At 44.0% G+C, this 23,563-nt stretch overlaps 1 protein-coding gene across 2 annotated transcripts; it reads left to right on the top strand.

The window, feature by feature from the left end:
- The first annotated feature begins 1,002 nt into the window (after positions 1-1,002).
- LOC140487182 (uncharacterized) lies at positions 1,003-8,785 on the top strand. Of its 2 annotated transcripts, none has more exons than XM_072586835.1 (2): positions 1,003-1,070; positions 2,747-8,785. In XM_072586835.1, exon 2 carries the CDS (start codon positions 3,091-3,093, stop codon positions 4,015-4,017), a length of 927 nt encoding a protein of 308 aa, XP_072442936.1. In that variant the 5' UTR covers positions 1,003-1,070; positions 2,747-3,090; the 3' UTR covers positions 4,018-8,785. The 2 variants fall into 2 exon arrangements, with proteins under 2 accessions (XP_072442936.1, XP_072442937.1); XM_072586836.1 differs by lacking the exon at positions 1,003-1,070 and adding an exon at positions 1,075-1,185.
- The last annotated feature ends 14,778 nt before the right edge of the window (positions 8,786-23,563 follow it).

Raw genomic sequence — 23,563 nt, 5'->3', positions numbered from 1 at the left:
AAAAACATTTTGAAATAATCAACTACTAATATATTCAATTTGCAAGAGACTGTTAAGGAATAGAAGTTGATAATATTCACTGTTGTGCAAAGTTTTCAAAGATATTAATAGATGTATTTTTTTCTCTATTAAAAGATAATTGTTAGCTCAGAGTTATCTCAGATCCCAAAATAACTCAATAGGCGATGTTAAACAAAAATCACGCGATACCAAGTTATAGAACAACAGGTTTATTTGAAAATACAAGCTTTCCGAACGCTGCTCCTTTGACAGGTAGCTAAGTGGGCAGGATAATTAGGACACAGAATTTATTAGAAGATCAAAGTGTCATACAACTAGGGCAATAAATTCTGGGATTTAAATATTAATCAACCGAAACCTGCATCATTATTCTAAGTGATTACAGACTTAGCAGCCATCTAGGTTTGTATAATTCATCGCATCAGTTGTATGACACTGATCTTTTTCTTATAAATTCTGTGTCCTACTTATCCTGTCTTACTTGTTACCTGACGAAATCTTATATTTTCAAATGAACCTGTTGGACTATAACCTGGTATCGCGTGATTTTTACCTTTGCCCGTCCTAGTCCAACACCGCCACCTCCATATCACGAATAGGTGAAAACAGTTGACGAACTGCAAAACACAGAAGTGCTTAAGCTCCACTTGGAGACTGCCCACCAGTGCAGAGCATGCGCGGAGCAACTTCCAGAAGCTGAGCTAAATCAACGAGAACTACAGTGAATAAAGTTAAAAATCACACAACACCAGGTTATAGTGCAACAGGTTTAATTGGAAGCACACTAGTTTTCGGAGCACCGCTCCTTCATCAGGTGGTGATTTTTAACTTTGTACACGCCAGTCCAACACGGATATCTCCAAATCACACTGCATAAATATAATCGAACACAGCGAACAATGGCAGTAGATATACCCAGAATGCCCCGTGGTAGGGAATGTCCTATCTGGACGGAACACAATGCGGCTGCGCAGTGTGGCACGGTATTCTGAGCATGTGCAACGCCGATAATGATGACGGGAACCTGCCAGTTTGTCTCTCGGCGGCCGGTAAGTGGCGGTGGCGGCGGCGGCGGCCAGGCGGAGGGAAGTATTACTAACAAGATGTTGTGGAGGATTCATAAACATTCACTGTACACTACAAACAGCGAAGAAAAACCAGCAGGTCCGCCATTGATTTCTCCTGAACATATGTCCTGGTTCATGGCCGCCATTTTGTTCCAGCAGGGTCTGTTGGAGTGTGTTGCTGGAAAAGCACAGCAGGTCAGACAGCATCATTCCTGAGGAAGGGCTCCTGCTCCTCGGATGCTGCCTGACCTGCTGCGCTTTTCCAGCTACACATTTTCAGCTCTGATCTCCAGCATCTGCAGTCCTCACTTTCTCCACGTGACCACAATATTTGACCCATAGATTGTCAGTCTACAGAGACTGGACACAGGCAGAGAGAAAGCTGGGAGTGGGAGAGGGAGGAGATGGGGTTAGGATTCAGTCTTTCAGAGGGAACAGTCAGCCTGTTTAGAATTTCAATGCTGATCTGTGGCCAGTTTCCATATTCTGACCTTTGGCCCATGTTGGTTAATATTTTTAAGTAATAAAGATAATTTATCTAATTTAAAATGAACATTTGATCTGGCAGTTACTATTGTTTTTGGAAGAGTGCCAAACAAATGCCGCCTTTCAGCATAGAAGTTCTTCACATCTCTCCTGAATGATCTGACACTATTTCTCAAACTATGCTAGCTAGTTCCAGAATATCCAATTAGTGGAAATAATTTATCTTTATCTGCTCAGTATTTTGCTATTAATACCTTGAAAACTATAATCAAATCACACCTTAACCTTCCAAATTTGAAGAAAATAAGCCTACTTTGTACAGTCTTTTTTTAAGAACTTAACTTCTGAAATACATGTATCATTCTTTTAAACATATGTTGTGCTCACTCTAAGGCCAGTACATCCTTCCCATGCTCTGGTGCCCAGTTCAGCTCACAGTATTCTCAGGGATCTAAGGTTTTGTATAACTGCAACAAAAGTTCTGAATTCTTGTACACCAGTGTTCTGGATATTAGGGCCAGCATTCTGTTAACTTTCTTGATCATTTTCTGTGCCTGTTTGTGGCATCTTAAAAGATCTATGTACCTGAATCCCCAAATCTCTTTGGACTTCATACCATCCAGAGAATATCCTGATCTATACTGTTCAGTCCAAAATAGATAATGTCACCCTTGCTTACATTAAAATTCATCTGCATGGTTTTGCCCCAGTCACCTAATCGAGCAATGAGCATTGATGGTATCTAAATATCTAAATGATGTGAATAATTGAGGCCCTTGTACAGATCCTTGTGGGACACAGAGTCACATCCTGCCAATTTGAGTACCTATCCATTATCACTATTTTTTGTTGTCTGTCAATCAACTAATTTCCCAGCTGAGTCAGTCATTTGCCTGCAATTTCTTAAGGTTCTACCTTAGTTTACAGTATGTTATGTGTGACTTTATCAGATAACTTAAGGAAAGTCCATGTAAACAACATCCACAGACATTCCCCTGTCTGATCCCTTCGTCACCTCTTCAGAAAATTCAGTGAAAACTGGAATTTACAACTTTGGCGAACAAGAGAGGAAAATATTGAATTAATTAACTTAATTTAGTCAAGCTAGAATTTTCTGTTTTGAATTTCTGTTCTGTATTGACAGTAATGGCATTTGTAAACTCCTTTTGCAGAGTGGTGGAACAGGAGGATTCATGGGCTGAAATCTCAAACCAAACACTACAGCAAGAACTGAAGGAGGTACTTGATTCATCAAGATCTGAATATCACCAGCCTTTGATTGTGAAAGAAGAAATATTTGTCTGTTCTGCCTTTTAGAAAAAGTTTCAAGCACTATTGTGATTTTAAAAACACTGAGACACAGAATTACCTGAGTGGGAGTGTTCCAGTGTACTCTCCTTGGTAAAAGCTGTACCCAGTTACACAACTTAAAACAAACTTCACTACTTTATTCTGAGGAGAAAGCACACATGTTCTGAGATTGTCCAATCTGGAGTAACACAAGGACACCACCGCAATGGAAAAACCATGGAAATGTGATGATTGTGGAATGGGCTTCAGTTACCCATCCCGGCTGGAATACCACCGTTGGAGTCACACTGGAGAAAAACCATGGAAATGTGAGGAATGTGGCAAGAGATTTGAATCTCATTACTTGCTAGAAACCCATCAACGCAGTCACACTGGGGAGAAGCCATTTATCTGTTCCTTGTGTGGGAAAGGATTTGCACAGTCAGCCATCCTGACATTGCATCAGCGAATTCACACTGACCACCGGCCCTTCTGCTGCACGGACTGTGGAAAGAGGTTCAGGCAGTCATACCACCTCACTGTACACCGGCGGGTTCACACTGGGGAGAGACCTTTCACTTGCTGTGTATGTGGAAAGGGATTTAATGTTTCTTCTCACTTGCTGAATCACCAGCGAATTCACACTGGGGACAGGCCATTCACCTGCTCCGAATGTGGGAAGGGATTCACTGCATCCTCCCACCTGCTAAAGCACCAACAGGTTCACAGTGAGGAGAGGCCATTCACCTGCTCGGAGTGTGGGAAGGGGTTTACTCAGTCAGCCAAACTGACAGTACATCAGCGAATTCATACGAAAGAGAAGCCATTCAGCTGCATCCACTGTGGAAAAAGCTTCAGCTTTTCATCTGAACTGACTGCACACCAGCGAGTTCACACTGGGGAGAGACCGTTCAAGTGTTCCATCTGTGGGAAAGCATTCACTCAGTCATCCCACTGTCTGATACATCAGCGAATTCACAGTCATGAGAGACCATTCAGCTGCTCATCCTGTGGAAAGAAATTCAAACTTTCATGCAATCTCAAAGCACACCAGCGGATTCACACTGGGGAGAGGCCGTTCACTTGCACTGTGTGTGGGAAGGGATTCCCTTGGTTACCCAGCCTGTTGAGACACCAGCAAGTTCACAAATGACTGCAGAGTTTGGATTGTGCTTTTACCAAATGCACACTTGATAGTCTTGACAATATTGGGTTTGTTTCTGAATATATTAACAATCCTCTCTCAGTTCCTGGACATTAATATTTTGGATATAACACTGATTTTCACACCTTTAATGTTAATTTTTTAATGAGCAATCTGACTTCCATTCAAGAACTTTCAACAGAACCCTGATTACAGTCAAATTGTGAAATTTAATCATCATTACTGATCAATCCTTGCTGACAATTCTCATTGTCGTGCATGTTCTTCATAGTGGAAGTTTGATTGTGAAATTTAAATTATCAAAGAAAAAGAAACAACTGAAATATTTTATGGTTACATCAATAAAAAGGAACAGTACAGCACAGTACAGACCCTTTGGCCCACGATGTTGTGCCGAGCATTTATCTTAATCTAAGATCAACCTACACACCCCTCAATTTACTGCCATCCATATGCTTGTCCATCACTCACTTAAATGTCCCTAATATCCCTGACTCTACTACCAGTGCTGGCAGTGCATTCCAAGCACCCACCACTCGCTACGTAAGGAACCTTCCTCTGACAATTCCCCAGACCGTCCTCAATCACCTTAAAATTATGATTCATGACAGCCATTTCTGCCCTGAAGAAAGTCTCTGGGTATCTACTCTCTTTATGCCTCTCATTACCTTGTACTCCTCTATCAAGTCACCCGCTCTTGCTTTTTGCCAATATGCAAACCTTAGCTCACTCAACCTCTCTTCATAAGACAAGCCCTCCAATCCAGGCAGCATCATGGTACTCTCTCTCTGAAGCATTTGCAGCCTTCCTATAATGAGGCGATCAGAACTGGATACAATATTCCAAGTGTGGTTGAACTAGGATTTTATAGAGCTGCAGCAAAGCCTCGCACCTGTTCATCTCAATCCCCTGTTAATAAAAGCCAACATACCATACGCCTTCATAACAACTTGGGTGGCAACTTTGAGGGATCTATGTACATGGACCCCAAGATTGGTGGCTCAGTGGTTAGTACTGTTGCCTCACAGGGGGAGGGACCCAGTTTCAATTCCACCCTTTGGCGACTGTGTATGTGGAGTTTGCACGTTTTCCCCATGTCTGCATGGGTTTACTCCATGTGCTCTGGTTTCTTTCCACATTCCAAAGATATGCAGGTTAAGTGAATTAGCTATGCTAAATTGCCCATAGTGTTCAAGGATATGTACCTTAGCTGCATTAGTTAGGGGTAATTGTAGAATAATAGGGTAGGAGAATGTATTTGGGTAGGTTACTCATCAGAGGGTCAGTGTGGACTTGTTGAGCCAAATGGCCTGTTTCCACACTGTAGGCATTCTATGATCAGTTCCTCCACACTGCTAAAAATGCTGTCTAACCCGTATTCAGCACTCAAATTTCACATTTCAAAATGAATCATCAGGTTGAACTCCATCTGCTATTTCTTAGTCCAGCTCTGCATCCTGTCAATGTCTTGTTGCCTGCAACAGCCCTCGACACTATCTATAACACAACCAAGATCCCATCTGCGCCATCATGGCCTCTCAGTCTCTGAAGGGAAATCAGATCTGTTCCACAGGTCATCCTCAGTGCAATCATCATCACAATTTACATAAACAGAGGATTGCAACAACGACAGGCACCTGTAGTTCACTCAAAGAACAAAGAAAATTTACAGGCCTCCAAGCCTGAACCGATCCAAATCTACTGTCTAAACCTGTCGCCCAACTCCTAAGCATTTGTATCCCTCTGCTCCCCACCTACTCATGCATCTGTCCAGACGCATCTTAAATGGATCGACCTTGCCTGCCTCTACCACCTCTGCTGGCAATGCAATCCAGACACCCATCACCCTCTGTGTAAAGTATTGCTGCATGTATCCCCCTTAAACTTTTCACCTGTCACCTTGAAAGCGTGACATGTCGTGACATTGAATCCTTCACCCTGGGAAAAAGCTTATCTCTGTCTACCCTGTCAATACCCTTCATGATTTTGTAAACCTCAATCATGTCCCCCCTCAACCTTTTTTCTAATGAAAGCAAACCTAACCTACTCAACCTCTTTTCATAGCTAGCACCATGCCAGGCAACATCCTCATAAACCTTCTCTGCACCCTCTCCAAAGCGTCCACATCCTTTTGGTAATGTGGCAAACAGAACTGTACACAGTATTCTAACCAATGTCTTGTTCAATGTTAACATGACCTGCCAGCTCTTATACTCAACGCCCTGTCCAATGAAGGCAAGCATACCATATGCCTTCTTGACCACTCTATCCACCTGTGCAGCAACCTTCATTTAACAATGGACCAGCACTCCCAGATCTCTCTGCTCATCAACTTTTCCCAAGGCTCTAACGTTCATTGTATAATTCACTCTAGAATTAGACTTGCCTAAATGCATCAACTCACATTTGTCTGGATTGAACGCCATCTACCAAATTTCTGCCCAAGTCTCCAGTCTATCTGAATTCTCCTGTATTCTTTGACAGTCCCTTATGCGTTCTGCTACTCCACCAATCTTCGTGTCATCTGCAAACTTGCTGATCAGACCAACAGTGCCCTCTTCCAGGTCATTTATGTATATCACAAACAACAGTGGCCCCAGCACTGATCCTTGTGGAACACCACTGGGCACCTTTCTCCATTTCAATAAACTCCCTTCAACTACTACTCTCTGTTTCTGTTGCTCAACCAGTTCTTTATCCACCTAGCTGGAACACCCTGTACACTATGTGACTTCACTTTCTCTATTTACCATGGGGAACCTTATCAAACGCCTTACAAAAGTCCATGTAAATGACATCAACAGCCCTTCCTTCATCTATCAACTTGGTCACTTCCTCAAAGAACTCTATTATGTTGGTAAGGTACGATCTCCCCTGCACAAAACCATGTTGACTATCACTGATAAGCCTAAATCACTTAGGACGAAGGTGAGGGGAATATTTTCACCCAGAGAGAGGTGAGTCTGTGCTACACAAAACGGTTGAGACTAAAACTCGATTTTTTTATATATATAAGGAGTTAGATGTGGTTTTTAGGGCTCAAGGCACAAAAAGGTGAGGTGAAAGTGAAACAGGATACTGAATTGGATGATCTCCATGATCAAATTGAATAGTGGAACAAGCTGGATGGGCCGACTGGTCTCTTCCTGCTCCAATGTCTATATTTCTATCACAGATATCAGGAGACCTCACACTAAGGAAACAGATTATCAATGACAAAAACATGCATTAACAACATGCCTGTTGTTTATTGCTGCAGTTTTGTCTTCGCTATGTGAAGTGCACCGACGCTAATTTCACTTTTGTTTGAGAGGTGTATGTAATTAGCAGCGTGACCTTTAGAAATGGGAATGGGAGCTGGTGCTGTGTGGCTCATGTCTGCATTAACATTCCAAAGGAAATTTGTGAAATGTCATTGAGAGGAATTCTGTGAAGAGTTGAAGCCTGGAATGAAAAGCCCCGTGACAGCAGGGAGGTAAAATTTTCTGTGAAGAACTGTTTTCCAGACTGGAAGGGAGTGCACAGTGCTGTTCCAAGGAGTCAGTATCGGGACCACCTCTCTTCTGAACAGATATTAATGAGCCACATATTTTGGAGCTGGCAATTTAAAATGCCTTTATGCGACAAAAATGCATAGAGTCAGAGATCATAGAAATCCTACAGTACTACCATTCAGCCCACACCTAAACTCTGAAGAGTTTCCCACTCCCCCATCCCATAAATCTGCATTTACCATGGCTGAATCACCTGGCCTGCACAGCCATGCACACGACAGGGGCAATTCCAATCGTCAATTCACCGAAACTGCACATGGTTATACTGTGGGAAGAATCTGGAGCACTCCCACGCAGACACCGGGAGAACGTGCAAACTCCACACGGTCACCCAAGGCTGGTCCCTGTTGCTGTACAGCCCCCTCCCCAGCAGGGAATTGAATCCCCAGTCTCCTGCATGACAGGCAGGGATACTAACCAGTACATGACCAAGTCTTATGCCTTATGTGTGTCCTAGTCAGAGATAACTGCTTAACTGTCCTAATTCCATCTTCCACCACTTGGCCCATAGCCCTGTGTGCCTTAGCATCACAAATTCATATCTGAATACTTCTTAAAGTTATCAGGGTATCTACCTCTATAGCCCTGACAGACAGTGGGTTCCAGATTCCAACCAGGTGAAAGTGAGGACTGCAGATACTGGAGATTAGAATCAAGAGTGTGGTGCTGGGAAAGCATAGCAGATCAGGCAGCATCCAGGCAGGAAAATCAACGTTTCGAGCAAAAGCCTTTCATCAGGAATGAAGCCATCAGACTGAAGAGCTTTTGCCGAAATGTCGATTTTCCTGCTCCTCTGATGCTGCCTGACCAGCTGTGCTTTTCCAGCACCACACTCTTGGCTCCAGATTCCAATCACCCGCAGACTAAAAAACATTTTTCCACACATCCACTCAAACCTTTCTACTTCTTACCTTAAATCTACGGCCCCTAGTGATCTATCCCTTCATCAAGGGTAAACGTTTCTTTCAGTCTCCCCTATCCATATTCCTCGTTATTTTGTACATCTCAGTCATGTCTCCTCTGCTCTCAGGAAAATAACTCCAGTCTGCCCAACCACTCTTCATAACTGAAACTCTTTGGCCCAGACAATATCCTGAGAAATCTCTTCTGCATCGTTTCTAGCGCTGTCACATCCCGTTAAAATGTGAATTGCAGAACTGCACACGAGATCCAAATGAACAAGTGAAATTAATGATGCAGAAAACCACAGAAACTGGTGTTTTCCAATAAAGTCTCTTTTGCTCAATATTGCCTTGTGTCCTTTACCTGAGCATGACGCTCCAATAATCCCTGGCCCACGCCAGTAAAAGCTGAGACATGAGGTTTGATTTCACACCGTGGCATCTAAATGGATCCACTGGTTTGAAGATCCTGATGGTGAGACTGGGGCACGTTCACCCAGCAACAGTGACCGCAGCAGCACAGACTGAACAGTGTCAATGTGAGAGTAAGTGTTAAATTGTGCAGTGCCTCAGGGAATTGGCAGGAAGGACATGAGGAGGGTTTGTGATTGTGTGAGGGAGAAAAATCTCTCAGAAGAAATGAATTTGAATATCAAACGCAGACATGTGAGAGTGTAGGGGTTTGAAGAACAAAATAATCACTTCAGAGAATATTTTAATGTAGAAAACTTTTGATATTTTGCCGCATTTCTGTAGTATGTGTCATAAGGAATAGAAATGCACTGAACATCCACTGCTGGGACTCGGATTCAAGCTGAAATTGCTGCGGGCACAACACAGAGTACTAGCCAACTACACGGTCCCAGTTACATGTGGAGCAATACAGTTAAAAACACCAAATACAGTGGCAGACGATATGTTATGAACGTTACCAGGTACAGGGCAGAGATACATTCCAAGTAATAGACTGCCACATGGGGACTTAGAGTGGGCTGGAATCTTTAATTTCGATGTCCTCAGAGGTTGTGGAGATTCCGTCACTGAGTATGTTGAAGACTGAGATTGATAGCTTTCTACTGTAATGAAGTTGAAGGAGTGTACTGTACCTTTAATTTTGGTTACTTGTGGTTCATTGAGATGATCCGATGTTGGGGATATAAAAATGTGGCCATTTTGAAAATTGGAGAGACAGCAACTGCCATCAAGACAGAAACGCATGGAAAACTGTCATCTTGCTCTCCAAGAAATTAAGAAACACTCTCTATCAAAGGTACCCTTTCATATGAAACACACTCATGATAAAAAGAAAGAAGGTAGCCAGGGAATTCAGTAGCCAGAAGAGTGAAGTCACAGAAGATGACAGTGGCTGTGTGGTGCTGAAATTAAGTTGATGTAAGTTTAATAAAATTCTTATTTGAACAGTATATTGTTATAGAGTTGTAGGCAGATAATAAGCAGTTAAGAGAAAAGAGGGCTTAGAGATGTGAATAGTTGTTTAATGTTCACTTTTAGAATTAAAAAATAATTTGGTTTTAATTTCTTTAAATAGTGAAATTTGTGAGTTCTCTGTCACTCATACTTTAACAGATTACGAGGCAAGGTGCACTTTTCTGGGTGCTTAATTAACAGTTTGGGGACTCGGGTCTGAGATTTGGATAGATTTCAACAAGTTTAGGCAGATCCAGTCTGAGATTTGGACAGATTTGAGATAGAAAAAGTCCCATCAGATTTAAACACTTGCGGATTAATGTCCTGGATCTTTAGATAAAACATAAGTGAAAAAAATTATTTAATTTCAGTTACTTGTGGTTGTTCTTAAGATTGTTAAAGAGGTTCTAGGGTTTGAAAATGCTTCCCAAATTTGCCAAGAAAGTCAGAGGAAAGACACACTTTTAGAATCGGCTTCAACCAGGGACAAAAAGAAAGCTGAAATTGTAATGGAGTTGGCCAAGGACTTAAGTATGTCAGAGAGACATACTCATGCAGTAGAATTAGAAAAACTTAAATTGCAGTGAGGCAAATGGAGTTAGAAGATAAACAAAGGGAGAGAAAGTTCTTAGCTAAGTCCAAAGAGAGAGGGCAGAGAGAGGATAGAGAAAGGGGGGGGGGGCAGTGAGAGAGAGAGAGAGAGAGAGACAGGGCAGAGAAAGACAGGGCAGAGAGGGGACAGAGAGAGGGCAGAGAGAGAGAGAGGTCAGAGAGAGAGGTGAAGAGAGAGAGGGGAGGAGAGACAGGAGGAGAGAGGGGAAGTGAGAGGGGAGAAGAGAGGGTGTGTGAGAGAGAAAAAAGAAAGTGAGAAAAGATTCTTCAGGTTATAAGTTTGCTTGCTGAGCTGGTAGATTTGTTTTAAGATGTTTCACCATCATGCGAGGTAACATCAGTGAGCCTCCGGTGGCGAAACATTTGAGAACAAATCTACCAACTCAGCAAGCAAACTTACAACCTGAACCACTATCTGAGCTACAAATCTCAAAAATCACAGAAGGTTCTTCACGGAGAAAAGAGAGAGAAGAAAGAGCAAGAGAAAGGACAAGAGAATTTGAACTTCAGACACAGTGAATTAGTCAGGAAAGTCAAGTTAACAGGATGGAGATGAAGAGAGAAGGTAGTGATGTATACAAGCATTGCCATGTTTTGATGAGAAAGATGTCAAAGCCTTCCCTATTTCATGTGAAAAATTGGCTAAGCAGATAGAGTGGCCAGAGAACATGTGGGTAATGTTATTTGAGGCTAAGCTAGTAGATAGTGTTTGTAAGGTATTTGCAGCACTGTCAGGGGAGGGATCAAGAGATTATGTAGATGTCAAAAAGGCAATTTTGAGTGCTTATGAATTGGTACTAGAAGCGTACAGACAGCGGTTCAGAAACATAAAGAAGGAACCAAGTCAGCCTTATGTTTGCGTTTTATGTTGAGCCTTAAACATAGCTAAGACCTATGAGGCTCTAAGAGAGATTGCTCTGCTGAAGGAGTTTGAAAACTCACTTCCAGAGATGATAATTATTCATGTGAATGAACAGAAAGTTCAAGATGTGTGAAGAGTGGCAGAGATGGCAGATGAATATGCATTGATGCATAAGGCGAAAGTTAGCTTCTGGCAGGATTTTCATCCTGTGAGGGATAGAAATTGGGAGAAGGGGAGATCCTTCACTACAAAACAAAGAGTAGAGCACACTGCTGATCGTTTACCACAGGGTAAAAAAGAAGCTCAACAGGGTGGGAATGAGGTGAAAGGCCTCAGATGTTTTCACTGTAATGGAGTGGGACACATAAAATTATAGTGCCAGTGGTTTCAGAAGGGCACTGGGAAAGGTGTTTTCACTGCCAGAAGTGGGTCTCATAACATCACAGTGCTGGCCGTTGATGAAAGGCACTGTGAGAAAAGATGTGGTAAAAGAGTCTAAGCCAGTGCCATCAGTGAAAGTAGTAAAGAAAACCCCAATAAAAGTCAAGGAGGTCCTAGGGAGTGTTGCTGTACAAAGAGACCCTGGAGGGCAAGTTCATAGCTCATTGAAAGTGGAGTCGCGGGTAGATACGATAGTGAAGAAGGCGTTTGGTATGCTTTCCTTTATTGGTCAGAGTATTGAGTACAGGAGTTAGGAGGTCATGTTGCAGCTGTACAGGACATTGGTTAGGCCTCTTTTGGAATGTTGCATGCAATTCTGGTCTCCTTCCTATGTTGTGAAACTTCAAAGGGTTCAGAAAAGATTTACAAGGATGTTGGCTGAAAATGTGTTGCTGGAAAAGCGCAGCAGGTCAGGCAGCATCCAAGGAACAGGAGAATTGACGTTTCGTCCCTCGAACTCAGCACCACCTTCCTAACCTGCAATTTTCTTCCTGACCTCTCCGCCCCCACCCCACTCCAGCCTATCAGCCTCACCTTGACACACTTCTACCTATCACATTTCCAACGCCCCTCCCCCAAGTCCCTCCTCCCTACCTTTTATCTTAGCCTGCTGGACACACTTTCCTCATTCCTGAAGAAAGGCTTATGCCTGAAATATCGATTCTCCTGCTCCTTGGATGCTGCCTGACCTGCTGCACTTTTCCAGCCACACATTTTCAGCTCTGATCTCCAGCATCTGCAGTCCTCACTTTCTCCTCGAAGATTTACAAGGATGTTGCCAGGGTTGGAGAATTTGAGCTATAAGGAAAGGTTGAATAAGCTGGGATTGTTTCCCCTGGAGCATTGAAGGCTGAGGGGTAGCCTTATAGAGGTTGACAAAATCATGAGGGGCATGGATCGGATAAATAGTCTCTTCCTTGGGGTGACAGAGTCCAGAACTGGAAGGCATATGTTAAGGGTGAAAGGGGAAAGATATAAAAAAGACCTAAGGGGCAACTTTTCATGTAGAGGGTGGTACATGTACAGAATGAGCTGCCAGAGGAAGTGGTGAAGGCTAGTACAACTGCAACAATTGAAATGCATCTGGATGGGTATATGAATAGGAAGAGTTTGGAGGGATATGGGCCGAGTGCTGGCAAGTGGAACTAGATTGGGTTGAGATATCTGGTCGGCATGGACGAGTTGGAAAGAAGAATCTGTTTCCATGCTGTACATCTCTTTAACTCTATGACTCTATAAGTTATAATTTTGAGAGATACAGGATCTAATAGTAAGAGATGACAAATTTTCACTCTTTCTGACCTGTTACTCGAGAGAGTGGTAATTTGTGAGATAGATGGACAGAACTTTTGCATTCCCATATGTAAGATCAGGTTGGAGTGCTAACTCAAGACTGGGAAATTAACAGTGGGAGTGATTGACAGTGTCAGTTCCAGGACTCCAGTTTGTTCTTGGGAATACTTCAAATCATAGAATCCCTACAGTGTGGAAACAGGCCCTTCAGTCCACACCGACCCTCTAAAGAGTATGCCATCCAGATCTATTCCCTTACCCTATTACTCTACATTTACTCCTGACTAATGCACCTAACCAACACATCCCTGAACACTACCTGCACATCTTTGGAGTGTGGGAGGAAACCTACGCAGACACAGGGACAATGTGCAAACTCCACATAGACAGTTGGTCGAGGCTGGAATCAAACCTGGGTCTCTGGCACTGTGAGGCAACAGTGCTAACCACTGAGCCACTATGCCGCCCCGTGATTTAGCAAGGTCCAAGGTGGGAGTAACATCCCTTGTTGTGGAGAAGCCCAAGGAAAACCAAGAAACTGAGGCGTTAAAAGAAAAATATCCTGGTAATTTCCCGGACTGTGTGGTAACAAGTTCCCACTATCATAAGTCACAACACAAAGCAAAAACTAAAGAGAAAGGTGAAGGAGTTGAGGTTCAGTTAGCAAACCCTCTGTTTGACATAATGGTGCAGGAAAAACCTGAACTGGCACAAGGTCAGACAGAAGTTTTTAATCCTGAAAGGCAAAGGGATTTGCAACAGAAAGATGAGACAATAAAAGAATTTCCTGAGGGTTATTATCTGAAAGATAGAATCTTCAGACAAAAATGGAGACCACAGAAGGTTAGTGCAGAGGAGAAATGGGCCAAAGTGCACCAGATTGTGTTGCTGGTTGCATACGGACAGGAACTGTTATGGGTAGCACATGAAACTACCTGTAGGAGGTTACCTAGGTATACAGAAGACTCAGGCTAAGGTAGAAAAACATTTCTATCGGCCTGGAATGCTCAGGGATGTGGTTAACTTTTGCCAAATGGTAGGTAAGTCACAGGCAGGATTAAAATCAGCATCCTTGTCACCAATTCTCACGTTCAAAGACCCTTTCACGTGGGTTCTAATTGATTGTGTAGGTCTCCTCCCGAGAAATAGAAGAGGGAAAGAAGTAGAAAAATGGTGTTAGTTACTTCCCAGCAGTAATCCAGATGTTGTGAAATTTGATGTGCCTCAAAAACTGTTTAAACATCATGAAGTCTTTGAGGAGTGGGATAGGTTAGTAAACTATCTGTCTCAGGAGCAAAGAATGCAGTTGAAAGGTTTGTTACAGTACTATGAGGACTTATGTATGAATAAGATGGGGAGAAATAATGCTTTTGTGCATGAGGTAGACAAAGGGAATGCTGTCCTAATAAAACAATACCCCATTGGTTTAATCCTTTCAAAGCCAGACAGGTCGAGAATGAAGTGGAGACCGTGCTCCATGAGGATATCATTAAACTGAGCCAGAGTGAGTGGAGTCTGCCGATCATCTTAGTTCCCAAACCTGACAGGAGTCAATGACTTTCTTGGATTATCAGAATGTCAATGCCATAACGAAATCAGACTCATACCCAACACTGAGATTGGAGACTGTATCGAGAAAGTTGGACAAGCCAACTTTACAAAGATGGACTTACTGCATGGTTATTGGCAGGTACCTTTGTCAGAGTTGGTGAAATAAATTTCTGTGTTTCTAACCCCAAATGATCAATTCAATTCTAAGTGATGCCTTTTGGAATGAAGAATGCACCTGGTGAATTCCAAAGACTCATGAACAGAGATGTGACAGGGTTAACAAACTGTGCAGTCTTTTTGGATGATGCAGTGATCCTTAGTGAGTCCTGTGAAGACCACATGGTGCAATTGGCTTTGATTAAGAGAAACAAAACTGATAATAAAGTTAAACAAAACTGATTTTGTGAAAGCAGATGTGCTTGGGACATAATATCGGTCATGGAAGGTTGACCCCACACAATGCAAAGGTGAAGGCCATCAAGGAATTTCCATGACCACCCACCAAGAAAGAGGTGCTTTGATTTTTGGGGCTAAGCAGATACTATCGGAATCTGGATTAGTGGTGCTGGAAGAGCACAGCAGTTCAGGCAGCATCCAAGTAGCTTCGAAATCGACATTTCGGGCAAAAGCCCTTCATCAGTGAGCCTGAAGCGTGGAGAGATAAGCTAGAGGAGGATGGGGGTGGGGAGAAAGTAGCATAGAGTACAATGGGTGAGTGGGGGAGGGGATGAAGGTGATAGGTCAAGGAGGAGAGGATGGAGTGGATAGGTGGAAAAGAAGTTAGGCAAGTAGGACAAGTCGGGACAAGTTATGGGGACAGTTACTGAGCTGGAAGTTTAGAACTAGGGTGAGGTGGGGGAAGGGGAAATGAGGAAACTGTTGAAGTCCACATTGATGCCCTGGGGTTGAAGTGTTCCGAGGCGGAAGATGAGGCGTTCTTCCTCCAGACGTCTGGTGGTGAGGGAGCGACGGTGAAGGAGGCCCAGGACCTCCATGTCTTCGGCAGAGTGGGAGGGGGAGTTGAAATGTTGGGCCACGGGGCGGTGTGATTGATTGGTGCGGGTGTCCCGGAGATGTTCCCTAAAGCGCTCTGCTAGGAGGCGCCCAGTCTCCCCAAAGTAGAGGAGACCGCATCGGGAGCAACAGATACAATAAATGATATTAGAGGATGTGCAAGTAAAACTTTGATGGATGTGGAAGACTCCTTTAGGGCGCAGGTTTTACAGTTCCTGCAGGGGAAAGTGCCAGGATTGGAGAGTGTGTTGTTTGGGGGCGTGGACCTGACCAGGTAGTCGCGGAGGGAACGGTCTTTGCGGAAGGCAGAAAGGGGTGGGGAGGGAAATATATCCCTGGTAATGGGGTCTGTTTGGAGGTGGTGGAAATGTCGGCGGATGATTTGGTTTATGCGAAGGTTGGTAGGGTGGAAGGTGAGCACCAGGGGCGTTCTGTCCTTGTTACGGTTGGAGGGGTGGGGTCTGAGGGCGGAGGTGCGGGATGTAGATGAGATGCGTTGGAGGGCATCTTTAACCACGTGGGAAGGGAAATTGCGGTCTCTAAAGAAGGAGGCCATCTGGTGTGTTCTGTGGTGGAACTGGTCCTCCTGCGAGCAGATCCGGCGGAGGCGGAGGAATTGGGAATACGGGATGGCATTTTTTGCAAGAGGTAGGATGGGAAGAGGTGTAATCCAGGTAGCTGTGGGAGTCGGTGGGTTTATAAAAAATGTCAGTGTCAATTCGGTCGTCATTAATAGAGATGGAGAGGTCCAGGAAGGGGAGGGAGGTGTCAGAGTTGGTCCAGGTAAATTTAAGGTCAGGGTGGAATGTGTTGGTGAAGTTGATGAATTGCTCAACCTCCTCGCGGGAGCACGACGTGGCGCCAATGCAGTCATCAATGTAGTGGAGGAAGAGGTGGGGAGTGGTGCCGGTGTAATTACGGAAGATCAACTGCTCTATGTAGCCAACAAAGAGACAGGCATAGCTGGGGCCCATACGTGTGCCCATGGCTACCCCTTTGGTCTGGAGGAAGTGGGAGGATTCAAAAGAGAAATTGTTAAGGGTGAGGACCAGTTCTGCCAAACGAATGAGAGTGTCGGTGGAAGGGTACTGTTGGGGACGTCTGGAGAGGAAAAAATAGAGGGCTTGGAGGCCCCGGTCATGGTGGATGGAGGTGTAGAAGGATTGGATATCCATGGTGAAGATGAGGCTTTGGTGGCCAGGGAAACTATCGGAAGTTTGTTCTAAACTTCAGCAGTGTATTAGCACTGTTAACAAATTTGCTGAAGAAGAACACAAACTTTCAGTGGACAGACCAATTCCAGGAGACATTTGACAATTTAAAAGCAAAGTTAACCACAACAACAGTTTTAGCTACACCAAACCTTTTGAAAACTTTCAATGTTACCATCGACGCTAGTGGCGTAGGAGTTGGAGCTGGACTGCTCCAGGAAGATGATGATGGAATTGAACTGCCAGTTGGTTACTTTTCAAAGAAACTCAACACCCACCAGAGAAAATATTCTACTATCGACAAAGAATTATTCAGTTTGGCCCTGGCCTTACAACATTTTAATGTTTATGTCACAAACAATGTGTCAGATACGGTTGTGTACATGGATCACAATCCTCTTACGTTCTTGGAACATTTTAACGACAAGAATATAAGACTATTTTGTTGGAGTCTTATGTTACAGACTTTTAATTTACAAATTGTACATGTTACAGGTTGTAAGAACATGATAGCAGTTGCATTATCATGGATTTAACTGATAAAGTATAAATAAGATTGGTATCTATTCAATGTTATATCTGTGTGGGAAGAAGTGAATATGAACTTAGATTAAAGTCATATGTATGTCATGGTAATGTAGTTAAGGAATTGAAAAAAAGAAGCCATCATTAATTACAATGGTTCATTTTTTCTTAAGTGGGAGGAGATGTTATGAAGTTATTGGTGTGTATTGTACCTTTAATAGAAGTGAAAGCTGGCAAGGACTTAACAAGCACAGAGTGTGCTGAAAAAAATTAAAAATGTAACATTTGGCTGTGAAACAAATAGCTGGAGCTGAGTTGCTATGTTACACAACAAATTCGAATTTGGCCAATCAGTTTAAATTATGCCCCAAGTTACTAAATTCCAATCACATTTGAATTTTACTGTTTTGACGACAGTAAATCAATGAGAAGATCGAATGTTTCGTGGTATAAAAATTGAGCATTTTGAACAGTTAGCCAGAGTGGCAACGAACACCATACTGCCTGTTGACCCTCTCTCTAAAAGGTAACTTTCTAAATGAAATCTGTGAAGCAAACGGCTGAAGATAAGAAGACAGGAAGATACCAAGCTTGACTGGTTTTGAAATTTGATTTTTTTTGAAAATCTTAATAAGGGGTTTTTATCAGATCAATATATTGTTATAGCATGGAAGATAGATAAATCAATCAAACAAAGGAGCTTACAGCGTTGGTAGTTGTTTCTTAATGTTCTCTTTTTTCCTTAGAGTTAAAGAATAAATTGTTTTTTTTCTTTAAATAGTAGAATTTGGGTGGCTCTTTGCCACTCATACTTTAACAGATTATGGGACGAAATGAGCTTTTCTGTGCGTCTGATTTAAATTAACAGAAGGGTTTACCCTGTGTCATAACAGTACATTGTGCATAAAGATTTCTCTGTGTTGAAGAGAGAATTGGGAATGTTTTAGAGAAGCATGGTCCCTTTCTTTATGACAGAGAAATACAGTCCCTGCCTATGTTACCGACTACTGCAGTCCATTTATATAGTGCAGAGAAGAGCAGATCGTGTGCATGTTGTGCACAACAGCATTTCCTGTATATATTACAAAGAACAGCATTCACTGTGTATACTGTGGAGAACAGAAGTCCCTGATAAAGTATAGATGAGATTGGTATCTGTTAACTGTTATATGTATGTGGGAAGAAGTTAATATGAATTTAGATTATAGTCATATGTATGTCATGGAAATGTAGTTAAGGAATTGAAAAAAAAAGAAGCCTGGGAATAATATGGAGAACAGCAGTGCCTATCCATAATAGAGAGAACATGGGAAAGGGGGTGGTGGCAGCACTGTGGCTTGTGGGGGGCGGCACGGTGGATCAGTGATTAACACTGCTGCCTTACAGCCCCAGCTTCTATTCCTGCCTCAGGTGACTGTGTGGAGTTTGTACATTCTCCTTGTGTCTGTGTGGGTTTCCTCCGGGTGCACCAGCTTCTTCCCACAGAACAGCAGTCCCTGTGTTTGTCACAGTGAGCAGCAGACCCTGTTGTTATGACGGAGAACAGCAGTCCCTGTCTTTGTTAGAGAAAACAGAATTCCTTGCCATTGTTATTGAGAATAACATACTCTATTGTTATTATAGAGAACTGCAGTCCCTGTCTTTCTTGTAGAGAACAAAATTGATTGGAGACAAAAAAGCTGCAGATGCCAGAATCCAGAATAGACAGGCAGGAGGCTGGAAGAACACAGCAAGCCAAGCAGCATCAGGAGGTGGAGAAGTCGACATTTCAGGTGTAACCCTTCTTCAAAGAGTTTTCTACAAACCTACAGACTCCCATGTTTGGACTACATCTCCTCCCACCCAGTATCCTGCAAGAACTCCTTCCCATTTCCACAGTTGCATCTGTTTAGACGAGGAGACATTCCACTCGTGAGCATCCCAGACATCCACCTATTTTGAACAACATGCTTATCCTCCCTCCATCATCCACACAGACTTCTGCTGCACCACCTCCAATCCCTATTCCACTGCTCTAAACCCCTCCCTCTCAACTCAATAACTCCCCATTCCCCCTTGTCCTCACCTACCACCTCACGACTTTCTGCATTCAATGCATCATCCATCACCTGCCAACACCAACATCTTCCCCTCCCCACCCCCCCTACCTTCCTCAAGGACTGTTTCCTTTGACAGTCCTTGGTCTGCGCCATTCTCCCCACCAACTCACCGAACCACCAGGTACCTTCCCCTGCAATTGGAAAAGATGCAAAACCCAACACCACCCAACTCACCTCCATCCAGGCCCCCAAACAGTTTTTCCAGGTGAGACACCTGCCTCCCCTCCAACCTAGTTTACTGCATCAGGTGCTCCTGATGTGGTCTTCCCTACATGGGGGGGACCGAAGGTAAACTTAGGGAATGGTTCACTGAGCATCGCAGGCAGGCCTGCAGAGGCTGACCGGATCTCCCAGTCACTGCCCATTTCAATTCCCTCAACCACTGCCTCTTCGACATGACCATCCTTGGCCTCCTGCATTGCCAAAATAAACCACAGCGCAAATTGGAGGAACAACGCCTCATCTTCCGTTGGGGAACCCTACAGCCCAGACAACTCAAAATTGACTTCCCCAATTTCAAATAACCTCCCTCCCCACCCCCTGTCTCTCTTCCCAGCCCCTCCCCCTCCATTGCACTGCTCCTTGCTACCAACCAGATTCATTCCTCCCACTGACCCAGGTCATACCCTCTACCTGTCTCCACCTATCCCCACTTCACCACCGTGCCTCTGCAACATCCTTTATCTGCAGCTTACCTCGCACCCACCCCCAGTCCTGAAGAAGAGTTACAGCTGAAATGTTGACATCTTCACCTCCTGATGCTGCCTAGCTTGCTGTGTCCTTCCAGCCTCCTGCCTGACTTCCTTGCAGAGAAGAGCAGACTCTCCTTATTCTTGAAAGCAACAATCTCTGACTTTATTGTAGAGAACTGCAATCCCTGTACTGATTCCAATGAATAGCAGTCCCTGTCCTTATTATAGAGAATAGTACTTCCTGTCTTTATTATCAAGAAAAACAGTCCATTTTGTTGTTACAAAGAACACATGTCTGTGTCTTTATTACAAAGAACAGCAGTCCCTGTCTTTAGAACATCGAACATAGAATGTGGGTGGCTCAGTGGTTAGCGCTGCTGTCTCACAGCACTAGGGTCCCAGGTTTGATTCCAGCCTTGGGTCTGTGTGGAGTTTGCACATTCTCTCAGTGACTGCGTGGGTTTCCTCTGTGTGCTCTGGTTTCCTCCCACAGTCCAAAGATGTGCAGGCCAGCTGAAGTGGCCAATCTAAATTGCCCATGGTGTTAAGTGCATTAGTCAGAGGGGTGGGTTACTCTTCAGAGGGTTGAGACTGGTTGGGCCGAAGGGCCTGTTTCCACACTATAGGGAATCTAATCAGCAGTTCCGGCCCTCGATGTTGTGCTGACCTGTCAACCCAGTCTGAAGCCCATCTAACGTATACTATCCCATTATCGTATGTTTATCCAATGACCATTTAAATGCCCTTAAAGTTGGCAAGTCTACTACTGTTTCAGGCAGAGCGTTCCGCATCCTTATTACTCTCTAAGTGAAGAAACTACCTCTGACAGCCCTCAATTTAAAACTATGTCCCCTCATGCTAGCCATCATCTAGAAAACTGTACTCCTTATCATTTTTTTTATTGATTTGTGGGATTTAGGTGTTGCTGGCTGGCCAGCATTGATAGCCCATCTCTATTTGCCCTTGAGAAGGTGGGGGTGAGCTACCTTTGTGAATTGCTGCAGCCCACTTGCTTTGGGTTGACCGACAATGCTGGTAGGAAGGGAATTCCAGGACTTTGACTCAACGACTGTGAAGGAACGGCAGTATATTTCCAAGTCAGGAGGGTGAGTGGTTTGGAGGGGATCTTGGTGGAGTTCCCAAGTACTTGCTGCCCTTGTCCTTCGAGGTGGAAGTGGTCGTGGGTTTGGAATGTGCTCTCCAAGGATCTTTGGTGAATTTCTGCAGTACGTCATGTAGATAGTACACATTGCTGCTACTGAGCAGCGGTAGTGGAGGATTGAATATTTGTAGATGTCATGCCAATCAAACAGGTTGCTTTGTCCTGGCTGGCGTTAAACTTCTTGAGTGATGTTGGAGCTGCACCCATTCAGGCAAGTGGGGAGTATTCCATCACACTCCTGACTTGTGCCTTGTAGGTGGTGGATAGACTTTGGGGTGTCAGGAAGTGAGTTACTTATTGCAGTATCCCTAGTCTCTGACCTGTTCTTGTAGTCACCGTGTTTATGTGGTGAGTTCAGTGAATTTCTGGTCAGTGGTAATCGCAAGGATGTAGACATTGGGGGGATTCAATGGTGGTAATAACCTTGAATGTCAAGGGGTGGTGGTTAGACTATCTCTTATTGGTGGTGGTCATTTTCTGGCATTTGTGTCATGTGAATGTTACTTGCCACTTGATGGCCCAAGCCTGGATATTGTCCAGATCTTGTTGCATTTGAGCACGGACTGCTTCAGTATCTGAGGAGTCGCCAATGGAGCTGAATACTGTGCAATTATCGGCGAACATCCTCACTTCTAACCTTATGACAGAGGGAAGGTCATTGATGAAGCAGCTGAAGATGGTTGGGCCTAGGACACCACCCTGAGAGACTCCTGCAGAGATTCCCTGCAGCTGAGATGACTGATCCTCCACAACCACAACCATTTTCCTGTGTGCGAGGGATGACTCTAACCAGTGGAATGTTTGCTCCCGATTCCAGTTTTGCCAGGGCTCCTTGAAGTCAAACGCGGCCTTGACGTCAAGGGCTGTCATTCTCACCTCACCTCTGAAATTCAGCTCTTTTGTCCATGTTTGAACCAACGTTGTAATGAGGTCAGGAGCTGAATGACCCTGGCGAAAACTAAACTGTGTGTCACTGAGCAGGTTATTGCTGAGCAGGTGCTGCTTGATAGCACTGTGATGGCACCTTCTATCACTTTACTGATGATGGAGAGTAAGCTGATTCAGCGGTAATTGGCCGGGTTGGATATGTCCTGCTTTTTGCGTACAAGATATGTCTGGCAAATTTCCACATGGTCGGCAAGATGCCAGTGCTGTAATTGAGCTGGAAGAGCTTGGCTAGGGGAGCGGCAAGTTCTGGAACACATGTCTTCACTACTATTGCCGGAATGTTATCAGGGCCCAGTGTCTTTACAATATTCAGTGCCTCCAGTTGTGTCTTGATACCACATGAAGTGAATCGAATTGGCAGGAGACTGGTTTCTGTGATGCTGTGGACAGAGCTGGATCATCCACTCAGCACTTCTGAGTGAAGATTGTTGCGAATGCATCAGCCTTGTGTTTTGCACTGATGTGCTGGTCTCCTCCTTCGTTGAGGATGGGGATATTTGTGGAGCCTCCTCCCCCAGTGAGTTGTTTAATGGTCCACCACTGCTGACAACTGGATGTGGAAGGACTGCAGAGCTTAGTTCTGATCCATTGATTGTGGGATCGCTTAGCTCTGTTTATCAATTGCTGTTTGTGCGGTTTAGCACCAAGTAGTCCTGTTTGGTAGCTTCACCAGGTTGGCACCTCATTTTTCGGCATACCCTCCTGCACTCTGCATTGAACTAGGGTTGATCACCTGGCTTGATGGTAATGGTTGAGTGGGGGATATGCCAGGTCATGAGGTTACAGATTGTGCTGGAGCACAATTCTGCTGCTATTAATTGTCCACAGCATCTCATGGATGCCCAGTCTTGAGATACTAGATCTGTTCAAAATCTGTCCCATTTAGCACGGTGATAGTGCCACACAATACGATGAAGCTAATTCTCAATGTGTCTCCACTTCATCTCCACAAGGACAGTTCAATGGTCACTTTTACCAATACTGTCATGGACAGATGTTTCTGCAGGCAGCAGATTAGTAAGGATGATGTCAAGTATGTTTTTCCCTCTTGCTTGTTCCCTCACCACCTGCCCCAGACCCAGTCTAGCAGTTATATCTTTTAGGACCCAACCGCTTGATCAGTACATAGAACATAGAACATAGAACAGTACAGCACAGAACAGGCCCTTCATCCCACACTGTTGTGCTGACCATTGATCCTCATGTATGCACCCTCAAATTTCTGTGACCATATGCATGT

This window comes from Chiloscyllium punctatum, chromosome 16 (assembly GCF_047496795.1).
Source record: "Chiloscyllium punctatum isolate Juve2018m chromosome 16, sChiPun1.3, whole genome shotgun sequence".
NCBI classification, from domain to species: domain Eukaryota; kingdom Metazoa; phylum Chordata; class Chondrichthyes; order Orectolobiformes; family Hemiscylliidae; genus Chiloscyllium; species Chiloscyllium punctatum.
Note: the sequence above shows the minus strand (reverse complement) of the source record. Positions and strands in the feature narration are given on the sequence as shown.